The sequence below is a fragment of the Zalophus californianus genome, chromosome 15, assembly GCF_009762305.2.
Source record: "Zalophus californianus isolate mZalCal1 chromosome 15, mZalCal1.pri.v2, whole genome shotgun sequence".
NCBI lineage: Eukaryota > Metazoa > Chordata > Mammalia > Carnivora > Otariidae > Zalophus > Zalophus californianus.
In genome coordinates this window covers 27,364,168-27,383,358 of record NC_045609.1, presented here as the reverse complement: position 1 = coordinate 27,383,358, position 19,191 = coordinate 27,364,168, and the positions used below count along the sequence as shown (strand labels likewise).

At 37.0% G+C, this 19,191-nt stretch overlaps 1 protein-coding gene across 3 annotated transcripts in view; it reads left to right on the top strand.

Annotated features, from left to right (window-relative positions):
* Window positions 1-18,930, top strand: part of CTNNA3 (catenin alpha 3) — a 1,953,765-nt gene extending 1,934,835 nt beyond the window's left edge. For all 3 annotated transcript variants that reach the window (XM_027595012.1, XM_027595021.1, XM_027595027.1), the window contains one exon: window positions 18,588-18,930. In XM_027595012.1, the coding sequence (XP_027450813.1) occupies window positions 18,588-18,875 (288 nt within the window). In that variant the 3' untranslated portion in view covers window positions 18,876-18,930. The remainder of the gene's footprint in view (window positions 1-18,587) is intronic.
* Window positions 18,931-19,191: the final 261 nt, after the last annotated feature.

Genomic DNA, 19,191 nt, shown 5'->3' with positions numbered 1-19,191 from the left:
ATAGACCCATACATATATGGTTAATTTAATTTTGACAATGGTTTCAAGATAACTTAAAAAAAAAAGAAGAGCATTTTCACCAAATGATGCTTGAACAACTAGATATCTATATGAAAAAAAAAAAGGGCTGTATATCATTCCACAAACAAAGTTCAATACAAAGTTAGCCATAAGCTTAAACATAAATCTAAAACTTGGAACATCTGGAAGAAAACATAAAAGAAAATTTTGGTAAACTTGTTTGGTAGACAAACATTTTTCAGTAGGAAAGAAAAATCATTAACCAAAGAATAAAAATAGATAAATTGGACTTCATCAAATTTTAAAACTTGAGCTTTTTGAAAGACTCAGTTAAGAAAGTGAAAGAAAAATCACAGACTGGGAGAAAATATTTGTAATACAAATATTTGACAAAGGACTTGTATACAGAATATATAAAGAACACTAAAACTGAATAAAAACAAGATAGTCCAAAACTGAGGCAAAACATTTAACAGATATTTCATTAAAGAAGATATGTGAATGTTCATTAAGCACACTCAAATATCCTCAATATAACTAATAATCAGAGAAAAGCAACTAGAATACACCGTGGCATTGCTCTTTATACTCACTAGCATGTCTAAAATTTAAAAAGAAAAAAACAAGTATGGCCAAGGACACTGAGTAATTGTAACTCTCATATCATTGCTGGTGGGAGTTTAAAATGAGAAAATAACTTTGGTCAACAGTTTGATATCTTACAAAGTTAAACATACACTTAGAATACAACACAGCAGTTCTGTTTGTAGATATTTTCCCAAGAGAAATAAAAACTTATGCTATGAAGTAGTTGTGCAAGAATGGTCATAACAACTTTATTTGTAATAATAAAGGATTATAAGCAAACCAAATGTCAGTCAACAGGTTAATGGATTGAAAGTTGTGGTATATGTATAAAATTTAATACTCCTCAATAATAAAGAGAATAAACTACTAATATATGTAATATGGTAATATGGCTAAAGCTTATACATATAATGCTGAAAGAAAGATGCAAAACACAAAAAAGGACATATTCTAGACTTCCATTTATATGCAACCCTAGAAAAGGTACATCTAGGGGCTCCTGGGTGGCTCGGTCAGTTAAACATCTGCCTTCGGCTCAGGTCATGATCTCAGGGTCTTGGGATCGAGTCCCACATTGGGCTCTCTGCTCATTGGGGAGCCTGCTTCTCCCTCTGCCTACTGCTCTGCCTACCTGTACTCTCTGTCAAATAAATAAATAAAATCTTAAAAAAAAAAGAAAATGTACATCTAATCTTTAGTGATATCAAAGCAGATCAGTGGTGGCTTGATAGCCACGATAGGAATTCTGGGCCTGATTGATAAGAGGCTCATGGAAGCTAGCTGACATAGTACAACATTGATTTAACAATACTAGGATTTACATTCCTTTCTTGTGTACCTGACTGATATCAAAGTTAACCATATTTTGGGTCATAAAGAAAGCCTAAACAAATACCAAATTTTTAAAACCATTCAGAGTTTGTTCTCCAATTACAATAGTATTTTAGGCTAGAAATCAATAACAAAAAGAAAATTAAGAAATCCTCCCTTACCGGAAAACTAAAACAAATAATAAACCCTCATCCATGAGGTAACTAAGAAATAAATGATAAAATATGAAAAACATTCTCTCTGAGGTCAAAGATGCATGAAAAATGCCTGGTATCACCACTTCTGCACTGGTAGTTCTACCTAGTATAATAATGCAAAAGATAAAAAAGACAAAACAAACAAAAAAGAAGAAATATAATTGTCATTATTCATAGATGACATGCTTGTGTACAGGAAAATCCAAAAGAATCTAGAAAAATGTATAAGAATAATTAAGTGAATTTTGCACAGTCTCTAGATGCAGGCTAATACAAACAAGAGAATATATATTCAGCTTCATTAGTTATCAATGAAGTGCCACTTAAAATCTCAACTATAAACCTGCCAAAAAGCTTAAAGTGAAAAATATGAGGAAAAAATGTCAGTGAAGATATGTAGCAATTGGAACTATCAGATATTGCTGGTGGAAGTATAAATTTGCAGGATCACTTCCACTTTTTATGTGGAAGTATCCGATAAAACTGAATATGTACATTTTTATGACTCTGCAATTGCACTCTCAGGTACATACCCAACAAAATTTCATGTATTTGTTCACCAAAATACACGTAACAAAATATTCATAAATTGCTATTCATAATAGCCCTAAACTATTTAAAGTCTGTCAACGATAGAAGGATAAATAAACTATGATTTTTTTACATTGGGGATGTTAAATCAGAATGAGAATTAGGTGATTTAATAAATGAAATTTGATTGAAAGAAACCAGATACATAAGATTATATGTTGAATTATTAATATGTATGTTAATATTTAACATAAATGTTATATTAGATAATATATGAATATTACAATTAAGTATATTTACATATATTTGTGTTATATATAATATATTAATTATACAGTATATCATATATTTAATACATAGATCAATATCAAAATTATATATGTATATTTACATATATAATATATAACCCACATTACACACAGTATGTTTAATTATGTATAACATAGCTTATATATTACATATATTTAATAGTACATTATATCAATACTATATATGTGAAAATAAGAAAAAAAATGCTTGAGAAGTGAGGAAAATAGTGTCAGGGAGTATAGCAAAACTTTTAACAAGTCTAGCTAGGTTTTTTTTTTTAATTTTTATTGTTACGTTAATCACCATACATTACATCATTACTTTTTGATGTAGTGTTCCATGATTCACTGTTTGTGCATAACACCCAGTGCTCCACGCAGAATGTGCCCTCTTTAATACCCATCACCAGGATAACCCATCCCCTCACTCCCTCCCCACTAGAACCCTCAGTTTGTTTTTCAGAGTCCATCGTCTCTCATGGTTCGTCTCCCCCTCGAACTTAATCCCCTTCATTCTTCCCCTCCTGCTATCTTCTTCTTTTTTTTTTAACATATATTGCATTATTTGTTTCAGAAGTACAGATCTGTGATTCAACAATCTTGCACAATTCAGAGCGCTCACCATAGCACATACCCTCCCCAATGTCTATCACCCAGCCACCCCATCCCTCCCACCCCCCCACCACTCCAGCAACTCTCAGTTTGTTCCCTGAGATTAAGAATTCCTCATATTAGTGAGGTCATATGACACATGTCTTTCTCTGATTGACTTATTTCACTCAGGATAACACCCTCCAGTTCCATCCACGGTGTTGCAAATGGCAAGATCTCATTCCTTTTGGGGGCTGCATAATACTCCATTGTGTATATATACCACTTCTTCTTTATCCATTCATCTGTCGATGGACATCTTGGCTCTTTCCACAGTTTGGCTATTGTGGACATTGCTGCTATAAACATTGGGGTGCACGTACCCCTTCAGATCCCTACATTTGTATCTTTGGAATAAATACCCAGTAGTGCAATTGCTGGATCATATGGTAGCTCTATTTTCAACTGTTTGAGGAACCTCCATACTGTTTTCCAGAGTGGCTGCACCAGCTTGCATTCCCACCAACAGTGTAGGAGGGTTCCCCTTTCTCTGCATCCCCGCCAACATCTGTCGTTTCCTGACTTCTTAATTTTAGCCATTCTGACTGGTGTGAGGTGGTATCTCATTGAGGTTTTGATTTTGATTTCCCTGATGCCGAGCGATGTTGAGCACTATTTCATGTGACTGTTGGCCATTTGGATGTCTTCTTTGGAAAAATGTCTGTTCATGTCTTCTGCCCATTTCTTGAATGGATCATTTGTTCTTTGGGTATTGAGTTTGATAAGTTCTTTATAGATTTTGAATACTAGCCCTTTATCTGATATGTCATTTGCAAATATTTTCTCCCATTCTGTTGGTTGTCTTTTGGTTTTGTGGACTGTTTCTTTTCCTGTGCAAAAGCTTTTTATCTTGATAAAATCCCAATGGGTCATTTTTACCCTTGCTTCCCTTGTCTTTGGTGATTTTTCAAGGAAGGAGTTGCTGCGGCTGAGGTCGACGAGGTTGCTACCTGTGTTCTCCTTTAGGATTTTGATGGACTCCTGTCTCAGGTTCAGGTCTTTCAACCATTTGGAGTCTATTTTTGTGTGTGGTGTAAGGAAATGGTCCAGTGTCATTCTTCTGCATGTGGCTGTCCAATTCTCCCAACACCATTTGTTGAAGAGACCGTCTTTTTTCCACTGGACATTCTTCCCTGCTTTGTCAAAGATTAGTTGACCATAGATTTGAGGGTCCATTTCTGGCTCTCTATTCTGTTCCATTGATCTATGTGTCTGTTTTTGTGCCAGTACCATACTGTCTTGATGATGACAGCTTTGTAATAGAGCTGGAAGTCCGGAATTGTGATGCCGCCAGCTTTGCTTTTCTTTTTCAACATTCCTCTGGCTATTCGGGGTCTCTTCTGATTCCATACAAATTTTAGGATTATTTGTTCCATTTCTTTGAAAAAAGTGGATATTATTTTGATGGGGATTGCATTGAATGTGTAGATTGCTCTAGGTAGCATGGACATCTTCACAATGTTTGTTCTTCCAATCCATGAGCATGGAACGTTTTTCCATTTCTTTGTGTCTTCTTCAATTTCTTTCATGAGTATTTTATAGTTTTCTGAGTACAGATCCTTTGCCTCTTTGGTTAAATTTGTTCCTATGGTTTTGGGTGCAATTGTAAATGGGATTGATTCCTTGATTTGTCTCTGTTCTGTCTTGTTGTTGGTGTATAGGAATGCCACTGATTTCTGTGCATTGATTTTATATCCTGCTACTTGACTGAATTCCTGTATGAGTTCTAGCAGTTTTGGGGTGGAGTCTTTTGGGTTTTCCACATACAGTATCATATCATCTGCAAAGAGTGAGAGTTTGACTTCCTCTTTGCCTATTTGGATGCCTTTTATTTCTTTTTGTTGTCTGATTGCTGTGGCTAGGACTTCTAACACTATGTTGAATAGCAGTGGTGATAGTGGACATCCCTGCCGCGTTCCTGACCTTAGAGGGAAAGCTCTCAGCTTTTCCCCATTGAGAATGATATTCACTGTAGGTTTTTCATAGATGGCTTTTATGATATTGAGGTATGTACCCGCTATCCCTATACTCTGGAGTTTTGATCAAGAAAGGATGCTCTACTTTGTCAAATGCTTTTTCTATATCTGTTGAGAGGATCATATGATTCTTGTTCTTTCTTTTGTTAATGTATTGTATCCCGTTGATTGATTTGTGGAAGTTGAACCAGCCTTGCAGCCCAGGGATAAATCCCACTTGGTCATGGTGAATAATCCTTTTAATGCACTGTTGGATCCTCTTGGTTGTATTTTGGTGAGGATTTTTGCATCCATGTTCATCAAGGATATTGGTCTGTAATTCTCCTTTTGATGGGGTCTTTGTCTGGTTTGGGGATCAAGGTAATGGTGGCCTCATAAAATGAGTTTGGAAGTTTTCTTTCCATTTCTATTTTTTGGAACAGTTTCCGGAGAATAGGTATTAATTCTTCTTTAAATCTTTGGTAGAATTTCCCTGGGAAGCCATCTGGCCCTGGGCTTTTGTTTCTTGGGAGGTTTTTGATGACTGCTTCAATTGCCTTCGTGGTTATAGGTCTGTTCAGGTTTTCTATTTCTTCCTGGTTCAATTTTGGAACTTGATACATCTCTAGGAATGCATCCATTTCTTCCAGGTTATCAAAATTGCTGGCATAGAGTTGCTCATAATATGTTCTTATAATTGTTTGTATTTCTTTGGTGTTGGTTGTGATCTCTCCTCTTTCATTCATGATTTTGTGGATTTGTGTCATTTCTCTTTTCTTTTTGATAAGTCTGGCCAGGGATTTATCAATCTTGTTAATTCTTTCAAAGAACCAGCTCCTAGTTTCATTGATCTGTTCTACTGTTCTTTTGGATTCTATTTCATTGATTTCTGCTCTGATCTTTATTATTTCTCTTCTCCTGCTTGGTTTAGGCTTTATTTGCTGTTTTTTCTCTAGCTCCTTTAGGTGTAGGGTTAAGTTGTATATTTGAGACCTTTCTTGTTTCTTGAGAAAGGCTTGTATTGCTATATACTTTCTTCTCAGGACTGCCTTTGCTGTATCCCAAAGATTTTGAACGTTGTGTTTTCATTTTCATTGGTTTCCATGAATTTTTTTAATTCTTCTTTAATTTCCTGGTTGACCCATTCATTCTTTAGTAGGATGCTCTTTAGCCTCCATGTATTTGAGTTCTTTCCGACTTTCGTCTTGTGATTGAGTTCTAGTTTCAAAGCACTGTGGTCTGAAAATAGGCAGGGAATGATCCCAATCTTTTGGTACCGGTTGAGACCTGATTTGTGACCTAGGATGTGATCAATTCTGGAGAATGTTCCATGGGCACTAGAGAAGAATGTGTATTCCATTGCTCTGGGATGGAATGTTCTGAATATGTCTGTGAAGTCCATTTGGTCCAGTGTTTCATTTAAAGTCTTTATTTCCTTTTTGATCTTTTGCTTAGATGATCCATTTTAGTTGGGGGGGTGTTAAAGTCTCCCGCTATTATTGTATTGTTGTCAATGTGTTTCTTCGCTTTTGTTATTAATTGCATTATATAATTGGCTGCTCCCATGTTAGGGGCATAGATATTTACAATTGTTAGATCTTCTTGTTGGATAGACCCTTTAAGTAGGATATGGTGTCCTTCCTCATCTCTTATTATACGGTCTTTGGTTTAAAATCTAATTTGTCTGATATAAGGTTTGCCACCCCAGCTTTCTTTTGGTGTCCATTAGCATGGTAAATGGTTTTCCACCCCCTCACTTTCAATCTGGGGGTGTCTTTGGGTCTAAAATGACTCTCTTGCAGACAGCATATTGATGGGTCTTGTTTTTTAATCCAATCTGATAGCCTGTGTCTTTTGATTGGGGCATTTAGCCCATTTACATTCAGGGTAACTATTGAAAGATAGGAATTTAGTGCCATTGTATTGCCTGTAAGGTGACTGTTCCTGTGTATTGTCTGTGTTCCTTTCTGATCTATGCTGCTTTTAGGCTCTCTTTTTGCTTAGAGGACCCCTTTCAATATTTCTTGGAGGGCTGGTTTCGTGTTTGCAAATTCCTTTAGTTTTTGTTTGTCCTGGAAGGTTTTGATCTCTCCTTCAATTTTCAATGACAGCCTAGCTGGATATAGTATTCTTGGCTGCAGATTTTTCTTGTTTAGTGCTCTGAAGATATCATGCCAGTCCTTTCTGGCCTGCCAGGTCTCTGTGGATAGTTCTGTTGCCAATCTAATGTTTCTACCATTGTAGGTTACAGATCTCTTACCCTGAGCTGCTTTCAGAATTTTCTCTTTGTCTCTGGGACTCGTAAGTTTTACTATTAGATGTCGGGGTGTTGACCTGTTTTTATTGATTTTGAGAGGGGTTCTCTGTGCCTCCTGGATTTTGATGCCTGTTTCCTTCCCCACATAAGAGAAGTTCTCTGCTATAATTTGCTCCAATATACCTTCTGCCTCTCTCTCTCTTTCTTCTTCTGGCATCTTAATTATTCTAATGTTGTTTTGTCTTATCGTATTGCTTATCTCTCGAATTCTGCCCTCGTGATCCTGTCGTTGTTTATCTCTCTTTTTCTCAGCTCCTTTATTTTCCATCATTTGGTCTTCTGTATCACTGATTCTCTCTTCTGCCTCATTTATCCTAGCAGTTAGTGCCCCCATTTTTGATTGCACCTCATTAATAGCCTTTTTGATTTCAACTTGGTTAGATTTTAGTTCTTTTATTTCTCCAGAAAGGGTGTCTCTAATAACTTCCATGCTTTTTTCAAGCCCAGCAGTATCATTAAAGTCATGATTCTGAAATCCAGGTCTGACATCGTACTAATGTCCGTATTGAGTAGGTCCCTGGCAGACGGTACTACCTCTTGTTCTTTTTGCTGAGGTGATTTTTTTCGTCTTGTCATTTTGTCCAGATGAGAATATATGAATGAGAGAACAAAATGCTAACAGGTTAACAACGTCTTCAGCAAATATACTCTATACAAATCAGAAAAGACCTGAAACCAGGGGAAAAGAAAGGAAAAGACAGAAAAAAGAAAGAGAAAAAAAAGAAGAAAAAGAAAAAGATAAAAACAAACAAAAACAGAACAAAACAAAAAAAAACGAAAATATGATCAAATATGATCAGACTGGTGTATAGATCAGTGCCACACACTAGATTTTGGGTGTATTTTGGTCTGTTAGAAGCAAGTGCCTCCTGAAATTTTAATGGAAGAAAGACTTATATATGTACAAAATAAGGGTTGATACAATGAAGGGATGGAAGATGACTGTCAAGATGAAAATTATAAAAGATTTTATAAAATGAATTGATAAGAAGTTGTTTGAAAAAAAAAAGAAGAAGATTAAAAAAAAAAGAAGAAAAGAAAAAAAAGGGGTAGAATGTGATTAGGCAGGAGACTAGAACAATGCCAAACACTAGAGATTTAGGGTATATTTTGATCTGTTAGAAGAAAGCGTATCTCAAAATTTTAAAGAGAGAACAACTTACATATCATTGCAAAAATAATGGTAACTACTATGAAGGAATAAAATATGACTCCAAAAATGAAAAATAATTTTTTTTTAAAAAAGGGATTGATAAGATATTGGTTGAAAAAGGGAAAAAGAAAAATTCAAAAAAAGAAAAAAACAGTTAAAAAATTAACTTTGAAAAACTAATGAATCATGGTAAAAAAGCCATGAATTATATGTGTAGTATTCCCCTAGCGCTGGAGTTCTCCCGTTCTCCTTGATGGGTAAACTTGGTCTTGGCTTGCTTTCTGTTGGTGCTGATCTGGGGGAGGGGCCTATTGCCGTGGTTCCCAAATGTCTTTGCTGGAAGCGGAATTGCCCCGCCCTTTTCGGTCTGGGCTAAGTAATCTGCTTGGGTTTGCTCTGGGGAGCTTTTGTTTCCTGTAAGTTTTCCGTACAGCTTTGGAGGACGACAGTGAAAATGGTGGCCTCCCAATCTCCGCCCTGGAGGAGCCGAGAACTCGGGCCCTGCTCCTCAGTGAGCCCCAGAGAAAAGCAGTCAATCACTCCCGTCTCCCCGGTCTCCCGCCGCACTCCGTGCTCACCCGGCCTGTGACCGAGCGTTTCTATCTCTGGCACCGACTCAGTGTGGAGTCTCCAAACCCAGCAGATCCCTGCAGTGTGCCCCTGCGCTGCTCCTCCCCAGGGGGAAGAAGAGTCTCCCTGGCTCTGCCGCTTGTTGGGTCCCTGCTGGAGGAGCAGTGGCCCGACGGGGCCGCGGATCACAGTTTATGGCAACCCCGAGCTGAGAGCCCGCGCCTCATCTCCATCTCTGCAGCCGGCTTCGCCGCTCCGATACCTGGGAGCTCTGCCGCACTCAGGCACCCCCTGTCTTTCTGTGACCCTGAGGATCCTGAGACCACACTGTCCCGTGAGGGTTCCACCCCCTGCTTAGCCACTGGAGCGATGTCCCTCAGTGGAGCTGACTTCTAAATGTTCTGATTTTGTGCTCCGCGGCTCTATCACTTGCCAGAAGCGGCGGACGGAGTCCCCCTCCCCTGCTGTCTATCCTCCCGAATATCGCCTCGGATTCACTTCTCCGCATGTCCTAGCTTCCAGTAAGTGGTCGCTTTTCTGTTCAGAGAGTTGTTTTGCTATTCTTCTCTTCCATCTCCTGATGAGTTCGTAGGTGTTCAGAATGGTTTGATCCCTATTCAGCTGAATTCCTGAGACCAGACGAAACCTAGGTCTCCTACTCCTCCACCATCTTGCTCTCATCCTCCCAGGCTGTGTTTTAAGGTAGAATTTTATGAACATTTAAATACTACATGAAAATGTCAATAAAAAAGAATACCAGAAAGATGCAGTAGTATAAAAGAATTACTAATCGTGCACAGTCCCCAAGAAGGCAGGGAGAAATAAAATCTAGAGCTCAGTTAGCAGCACTGGTTATAGATGGAAAAAGAGAGAACGCTTTCATTTTAATGGAAATGGCTAAGAATATAGATTGGATTCGGGCAGGTTCATTTTGCTGCTTCTATTTTTGTTTCTAATTTATTGTTGCTATTTGTTTCCTTGCTTATTTGTTTTATATTTATTTTAGGTGAAATATTCTGCAGAACAAGTGAGAATACAGAGTGCTAGGGCTTTGATGAGAGTAGACGTTTGAAAGAGTGTTTGGGTGGAATGAGTGCAATACTGGCTGAAGACATAGCACAGCACTGTGTGTCAGCTTCAGGCTAGTGTCCATCCATTTAACTGGAAACCCATTTGCCCAATGGAGGGATTTTCTACAAGTCGGAGAGAGTCACCAATGGATCAGTGCTAGGGACATAGATAGTTCTCTTCTACTAGATGTTTGTAGCAGAGGCAAATGAACTAAGAAATGTTAGCTGTTGCTAATAGAGGGGTTAAAATGGTAGGAAGATGATCAAGAGAGATTTGAAAAACAGTAGGAATGTGAAAAGATCTGTGGACTGGAAGTCCCTGCATGGATTGGGAAACTGATGCCATTTGGATTTTTAGCTTCACACAACCTACTTTTCCCTTGCCTTTGGTCATGCAAGAGATGAGGGTAGGATCTAGGGCCAATACTGGTGCTTCCTTTCTCTCAGTCCAGAGGTCTCATAGCCATCATCAAAATGTCAGGTTGAATATGGACGGTAGATGCCTGTGGAGAGAGCAGACCTCAGTGCTCTGTCTGATGTTGGAGAGAAGAGAAAGCACAGGTCGGAACATGGATGTTGAGACAGGCATGCCAAACCCTGCCCCTGCCTGCAAGCTCTACTTAGGAAAGAATATACTAATTTTTCTGAGTTTGTGTAACTAGTGCCCGGGCTGTAAAGGTTATAGAAAATTAGTTCTTCAGTTAAGAGTTTGTCCTTAAGTCAACATGGTTAAAGGATAGTTAAGGAGAGCTCATTGATATAACCAACCGTTTTTATAACAGGTCATTTCAAATAGAATTAAAAGGCATTCTGATTAGCCACCTGAACTGGTGTTATGTTTGTGATTATTTCCTTTTAAGATGATGCAAAATGTTTTCGGCCTAGAGTATGTGCTTCAGAAAAAAATTAGCTTTGAAAATGCTTTTTGACAGGACAGTGTTACAAACGAATAAATGTCATATTTCACTTCATGTCTGGCTGTCTCGGTGGTGTTAAATTTCTTAGTTATTCCATGCATTGATTTTCCTCCTTTCAACTTAAAATTGTCCTTTTCTGTTGTCATGTTCTAATGGAGAGTTGGCAAAGGTTGAATTTACTATGTGAATCTTATCAGTGGCCCTTTGAAATAACTCTTCATATTTAAAGTAGAGCCACCTTCTCAATTTAATTATAAGCTTGACAATTTCAATTTGGATATGTAACTCCATTTTGACTAGCCTTAACAAAGTCCCTAATTTGATTTTCCCATTAAGCCAGCCTGCTATTTAACATTTTTGAATGCATCTGAAAAGAGAAAAATGGTTTCAATACAGGCCATTCTTCTAAAAATCTGTTCAGAAACAAAAGAGTATGTTAAGCAAGTATTGGGATAAAATTAGCTCCTCAAGAGAGATTCAGGATGGATAATAAAAACATATTGAATTAGATGATGGATTTTTGCTGACAAATATATATTTAAGCATTTCCAATGGTGTACAGCTACCACTGTTAGGTCAATCTAGAGATGAAAATGACGCCTATAAATTAGAAAGACTAAAAATTTGTCAATTTTTTAAGAAATATTATGCTGTTGTTGTCTACCAACACACAGACATAATGCCCTTTCACATTACCTATGTTAATTTATTTCTAAATAATTTAACTGAGAACTTTAAACTAAGTAAGGGTTAAATCGCACCTGCAGGCTTGGGGACCAAATCCTGATTTCTTTCTTTCTTCTTCTTTTTTATCATTTTTTAAAAAAATCATGATAAGTGTACTCTTTAATCCTCCCTCTCTATTTCCCACATCCCCCACCTGCCTCTCCTCTGGTAACCATCAGCTTGTTCTCTATAGTTAAGAGTCTGTTTCTTAGTTGGTCTTTCTCTCTCTCATTTTTCCTTTTCTTATTTGTTTTGTTTCTTAAATTCCACACATGAGTGAAATCATATGGTATATTTCTTTTCACACTGACTTATTTCACCCAGCATTATACTCTCTAGCTCCATCCATGTTGTCGCAAATGGCAAGATTTCATTCCTTTTTATGGCTGAATAATATTCCACTATATATATGTATTTATATATGCATATGCATGTGCGTATATATATTTATATATGTATATGTATGTGTGTATATATATGTGTATATATGTACATATGTACACACACACCACATCTTCATTATCCATTCATCTCTCAATGGACATTTGGGCTGCTGCCATATAAATATGTATAGTGTAAATAAAGCTACAATAAACATGGGGGTGCATGTATCCCTTTGAATTAGTATTTTTGTATTTTGGGGGTAATTACCCAGTAGTGCAATTCCTAGATTGTAGGGTAGTTTTGTTTTTAATTTTTTAAGGAAACTCCATCCTGTTTTCCACAGTGGCTGCACAAGTTGGCCTTCCCACCAACAATGTAAAAGTGTTCCTTTTTCTCCACATCCTCACCAATACTTGTTGTTTCTTATGTTGTTGATTTTAGCCATTCTGACAGGTGTGAGGTGATATCTCAATGTAATTTTGATTGCCCTGTTGATGAGTGATGTGCATCTTTTCATGTGTTTGTTGGCCATCTGGATGTATTCTTTGGAGAAATGTCTGTTCATGTCTTCTGGCCATTTTTTAATTAGATTATTTGTTTTTTGGGTTTCAAGCTGTATCAGTTCTTTTCCAATCCTAGTTTCTATTGCAAGCCAAGGCAAATAAATTAATTTTAATTGTGAATCAGAGAAAATTTGGTTGGTATTTACACTCTGGCACATTTTAAAGATGAAATGATGTTATGAAGTTCTATGTCCTAGAATCTATAATATGGTTTGCTTATGTTTTTTCATTATCTTATTGAGATGCACATTTTAAAATTTAAAAATGTTTTGTTATAAAATAGTATTAATCTAAACATTTTTTAGTTGTTTGGAGCTTATAAGGATGACTGAGTATTTCTATTTGCTATTTCAAAAAACAAAGCTCTTCCTAGAAAATGATGGAATGTAAACATTATCAAATCACTATCCTAATAGAATGCCTTGGCTAGTAAGATAGCTTCATTTTTCTTAGTACCAGTAGACATTGCAAAAGTTCTATAACTTTCCCCAAATCAGTTATTAGATAGTCAATTTTTAAATTTTAGACATTATATTAATGTTAGTGCAAATTCTCCAACTATTCATACCTGAAAATAAACACACATCGGAAGTGACATATTACTGAAAGGCAGGGTGTATGATGGGTCAGAGCACCAGGTATTTGAACAAGACTGCCTTGGCTCAGATTCCAGCTTTACCATTTAGCAGCTGTATTACCTTGCGCAAGTGACCAAATCTTCCAGTTCCTTTGTTTCCTCATCTATAAAATGGAGATAATAGAAGTACTTACCGCATAGGGTTGCTGTGAGTGAATATATGTCAACAACTTAGAACAGGGCCAACATACAGGAAGCACACAATAGATATTAACAATTGTTATAAGCTGTTATTATAATTGGAGCCAAACTCCACATATTTGCCTTTCAAGTATTGTGTTGTGCAGGTGCAACATCCACCAGAGGTCTTTAAGCCTAGGTAAACATTGAGACTCACAAGAATTTCATAGTCTGCACTTGGTACCAGTTTACCCAGAAGGTTTTAGGAAAGGAAATACATCTTTTCAGGCAACATCAGGCTTTTCTCTACACAGGAGTCCCAGTAGCAATAGCTTGCGTGGCCGTTCTCCTAGGGGTTGGGAAGCTATGCTTTCCCCAAGTGACGGCCCAGGTGCAAGGGGATGAGATCCACATCAATGGGAGTGAGGTTCACTTTCTGAGCTCCTCATATAAAATGCATATCTGATAAAGGTCTTGTATCCCGAATATGGGGAGTTAGAATAGTCTAGTATAAGACATTCTAGTGAAGACATTCTAGTGTCCTGACATAATGTAGATGAGAAACTTAGAAAATTAGAAGAAGGAATATCTACCTTGTTTTTTTTTACTCTTGGCTATCAATATCACAATAGGATTTTAACAAGGGTTTACCAGCAGGGGTTCCACCTTGTTGTAGTTGTGGAGGATTTACATCACAGGTACTTAACATTGGTTTTTGTAAAAAGATCTAGACGTTCTGTGTATAGTAGTCACATGGACAAAAAGTTGACATTTTATGAGGAAGAAGAAGAAATCTTTATTGCTGTTGAACTACTCCTTTTCCATAGCAAAGCATTATAGACATATCTCTAAGTAGGACCAAACCTTTTATCTGAAAACATTTTTAGAACTGGACAAATTTGTACTGTAGCTTGAAATCACAGAATACATACCACAAAGCACAGCAGAGACACTAAAATAAAATAAACTAAGATTCATATAAAATGACAATATCGAGTAGGACTCTATTTAGATGGTCATAATTTGGATTGTTTGCAAAATACATCTTACATTTAGGCTAAGAGCTAATTTACTAAACATAATCTCTTTATATTTATTTAGATCTTAAAAAAATGAGGCAGAACTTACTAATTTATGTTTGGACATAGACAATATTGAGAAACTTACTGTAACATTAGTAGACTAACAAGCACAGTTATTTTTTTCCTTTAAACTTTTTTATTGTTATGTTAATCACCATACATTACATCATTGATTTTTGATGTAGTGTTCCATGATTCATTGTTTGTGCATAATACCCAGTGCTCCACGCAGAACATGCCCTCTTTAATACCCATCACCAGGCTAACCCATCCCCTCACCCCCCTCCCCTCTAAAACCCTCAGTTTGTTTTTTCAGAGTCCATCATCTCTCATGGTTCGTCTCCCCCTCCGATTTCCCCCCCTTTATTCTTCCCCTCCTGCTACCTTCCTCTTTTTTTTTTCTTAACATATATTGCATTATTTGTTTCAGAGGTACAGATCTGTGATTCCACAGTCTTGCACAATTCACAGCGCTCACCGTAGCACATACCCTCCCCAATGTCTATCACCCAGCTACCCCATCCCTCCCACCCCCCACCACTCCAGCAACCCTCAGTTTGTTTCCTGAGATTAAGAATTCCTCATATCAGTGAGGTCATATGATATACGTCTTTCTCCGATTGACTTATTTCACTCAGCATAACACCCTCCAGTTCCATCCACGTCATTGCAAATGGCAAGATCTCATTCCTTTTGATGGCTGCATAATATTCCATTGTATATATATACCACATCTTCTTTATCCATTCATCTGTCAATGGACATCTTGCAAGCACAGTTATTTTAAAGCCACACCAGAGTTGTAAGAATAAGGACAAATCACCAGCATAGGAAGGGTGGCTGTCTTCCTATTTACTGTGGTAAGAGAACAGACTTCCAATTAATCAGAGCCCTTTCATTTAGGTCAAAATGCTCTTTAAGAGTTATGTAAAACCTTGTCCCACATTATGGAAAGGGGGGGTTAGAAAGCTTGAATGCACATATTTACATATGACCTTAGGAGGTTTGAGGTCTTAGAAACTATTTTTGTTCTCGGTTGATACTTTGATCAAGAACACTTCATCTAGATCATAGAGGAATGTTACCAGGTGTTAGGGAAAGTAGCTCCTTCTATGGTAAACATTTCAAGTTGCATTTGCCTAGAAGAATGTTCTGTTAATGAAAGTGATTCATCATGGTACGAGAATTTTTGGACCTGAGTTTTATAAATCTGATTGGTTTACTGTACTGAGCCTTTAGAGTATATTAACATTCTTGTCTTGCACAGGTGCATTTGTAAAATTCAGAAAACTTTGTTCAACAAGTTGAACACAGAGATCCCAAAGTGATGCGTTGTCCAGCTCAAATTTACCTTTGTTTCCACAAAGAATGTTCTATTGAATACTTCCCTTGAAGGATTTTTCATCAACATGGACCTCGATAAGATTATGAAATTTTTTTGCACACAGGAAATTGTGCAGTTACTTTCTATGAGTAGGCTTGAGTCACTGCTTGGACCTCAAACAAAATTTCCTACCATCTGTTAGGCTTGTCTGTGCACCTTGCTTGTGTGACCAGTGATTTGGCTAATAGCAGAGTGATGCGTCTTGGTGCACATAGCTCTTAGATTTCAAAGATCCTTATAGAATGCCTGACAAGCTTTTGTCATGAAATGACAGAATTCTTTTACCAATTGTTCTAATCTGTCTGCAAAACTAGTGTTCACGTTCTCCTAGGGGGATAATTTGTCCTATGGTTTTCCTGAGTCACCCAGAGGAGAAGTTTTACTATAGCCATTTAGAATTTTAAAATAAAAGGCTTTGTCAGAGGCCAGCATAAGAGATCACAATGGCACAGACAGGGCTTTGCTGATTCAATGAAGAAAGAAGATAAGCCAGTATCCACATTTTAAGGCATGGATTGAACTTAAACATCCTCTCTAGGCTACTGATTTCTATATACCACTTGTATGGAAAAATCAAAAGGAAATGAAATAAAATGCAGTCTATACGTGATAAGATTACAAAGTCAAAAGGAGGAGACATGGATGCTAAAGAACAAGAGGGTAGAAAAGCCAAAGCCACTGGTGAAATCCTGAATGCTAGCAGGTCTCTAGAATGTTCTTCCATGAAAGACTTTATGGTAGCACAGGGCCCTTGGAGTAAAGCAGATATTTTCATGTTTGAGAGAGAAAACTACCAAGGATCCTCAATACTATTCATGTTAACTCATCATTTAGAAAAATTTTCTTCTCCCTGTGATGAGATTGGGAACTACTTTCAGAATCTAACCAGCTCCCAGAAGTTTTGAATAAAAATTGCTAAAGGACAGATTTCAGCCTCTAATCTGTCTATAGAGGAACATTAATAATGAAGTGCATTATTCTATGCAAAGTCTAATGTTTTTTCTTTAAAGTTGTGTACAGTTTGAGAAGCTCTAAGTGTCCTCTGAAATACATGGCGGTGCTTCATGAAATCCTGTTTAATGTTTGCAGAGCATTTGTCATTCCTGCCACATGTACAGATTTTACATTTCTGGCTTCAATAAGTAAAATGACTTAAAGATGTGTAGTTGCCACGTACTACTGCCTTTCAATTTACATATTTTTTGGTGTTACCTTTTCAAGGATTTCAGGCTTGGCATATAATGGAGCTAATTAAATTTTCTTCCTAGGAAGCAGCCAGCTAGACCACTGCCCCAGGCACATAATCTCAGCTTACTACTTTCCTTCATTCATTTATTCTGTATGTGAGATGAGACTCCTTGAGCTGCAAAGGTAGAGTACTCAGGCCATGCAGCTGCTGATGGATTTTAGCAACCACAGAGCCAGTGTTTGAGTCTCAGCCCTGACAGCGCACATCACAGAGAAGTGACAGTGGAGGCACATCTCCCTGTGTGAGTTGGCTGGGGATGACAATCTGCCAAACTAAAATAATGGAAGAAGCATTAGTTGTATAAAAATGAACCAACTCAGTTTAGCTCTAAGGTGTTTTGCAAAACTCGAGGAATATCACTCCATTTCTCCCTGAGATTATTTTTGTGAACAATCCAGAAGACAACAATTAAAAACAAAATCATGTGGGAAAACGTTTGTTTTAGTAATTTCATTAGTGCATCTTTATAATTAGACAATTTTGTCAGTCTTCATAAGACACAAAGGAAATGTATTTAATAGCAATCAGCTATTTGGCAATCCCTATACTAGGTCCTTGACACATATTATTTAACTTTAATAAGTATTTTTTTCTATTAAATATTTTAGGAAACTAGGATGAAAATGATTAAGTGATTTGCCCAAGTTCTAAGGCAGACCTGGAATTTAAACCCAACTTTATTTGACTGAAAAGACTTGGTTTTATCTACTTTAATACACTGCATGATAGGTTTAAAATTTCTGTGTTTAAAAAAAGAGACACTTTTAGGTGGACTTATTTGGGAAATGTTCATGAAAGTGAATGGTATACATATGCATATGTACACCTGTATGTGCTGTATGTGTGTATAATATTTATCTGAAACTATAAATTCCCTAAAAGGAAGAATTTTCAGTTGCTGTTCTTATAAAGTAACTTATATATACAATTGCTTTTATTGTGGACAGTCATCTTTTATAGGAAAGGCTAAGAATTATCCCTGGAAATGGGGGAGATTCATCACAAAGAAAGCAGCGACCATCTGGACCTGGACCTTACAATATTATATAGAAGTTATAGAATCCATTTCACTGAAAACCAAGAGATGGAAATTAATCTTTTTAAAATATCATCTCAGAAGATAGAATATGAATATATTCATGCATCAGATAAATAGATAAATGATAAATTTAGGTGGATGGATTAAAGTAGATAATTTACATAGATACATAAAATGGGGATTAACTCATTTCTGGGGTGAAAACAAAGTAGAACATTTCAGTTTCTGTAACATTAAATCTCTTTAAATTTCTGATTTCATTCTTGAATAATAACTTGTTTTTTCCTCCTACAGTTGGACAGCGTCACCTCCCTGATCCAAGCAGCCAAAAATTTAATGAATGCTGTGGTGCAAACAGTGAAAATGTCTTACATTGCCTCAACCAAGATCATCCGAATTCAGAGTCCTGCTGGGCCCCGGCACCCAGTTGTGATGTGGAGAATGAAGGCTCCTGCAAAAAAGCCCTTGATTAAAAGAGAGAAGCCAGAGGAAACTTGTGCAGCTGTCAGACGAGGCTCAGCAAAGAAAAAAATCCACCCAGTGCAAGTCATGAGTGAATTTAGAGGAAGGCATGTCTACTGAACCCACTATTCTACTCTAGTGCTTATATTACAAAGTCCTGGTGAAACACAGTGCTTTAATTTTACACTTAATTAATTCTGTAAGTTCACTAACTTTTAGAATTTAACGCACAAATAATGTAAAACATTGGAGGCAATATGTATTTGGGATCATGTCATTGCCATTTTTGTCTGGCCAGCACCTAATAAGTATGCAATACAGGCTTGTTGAATGAATGAACCTTTTAGATGTCACCCAGCATTTCCTATCACAGACAATATCTTACATTCATTACCAAATGAACATTGGAGACTCAGGTGAGTCCTGTTCATCTGTA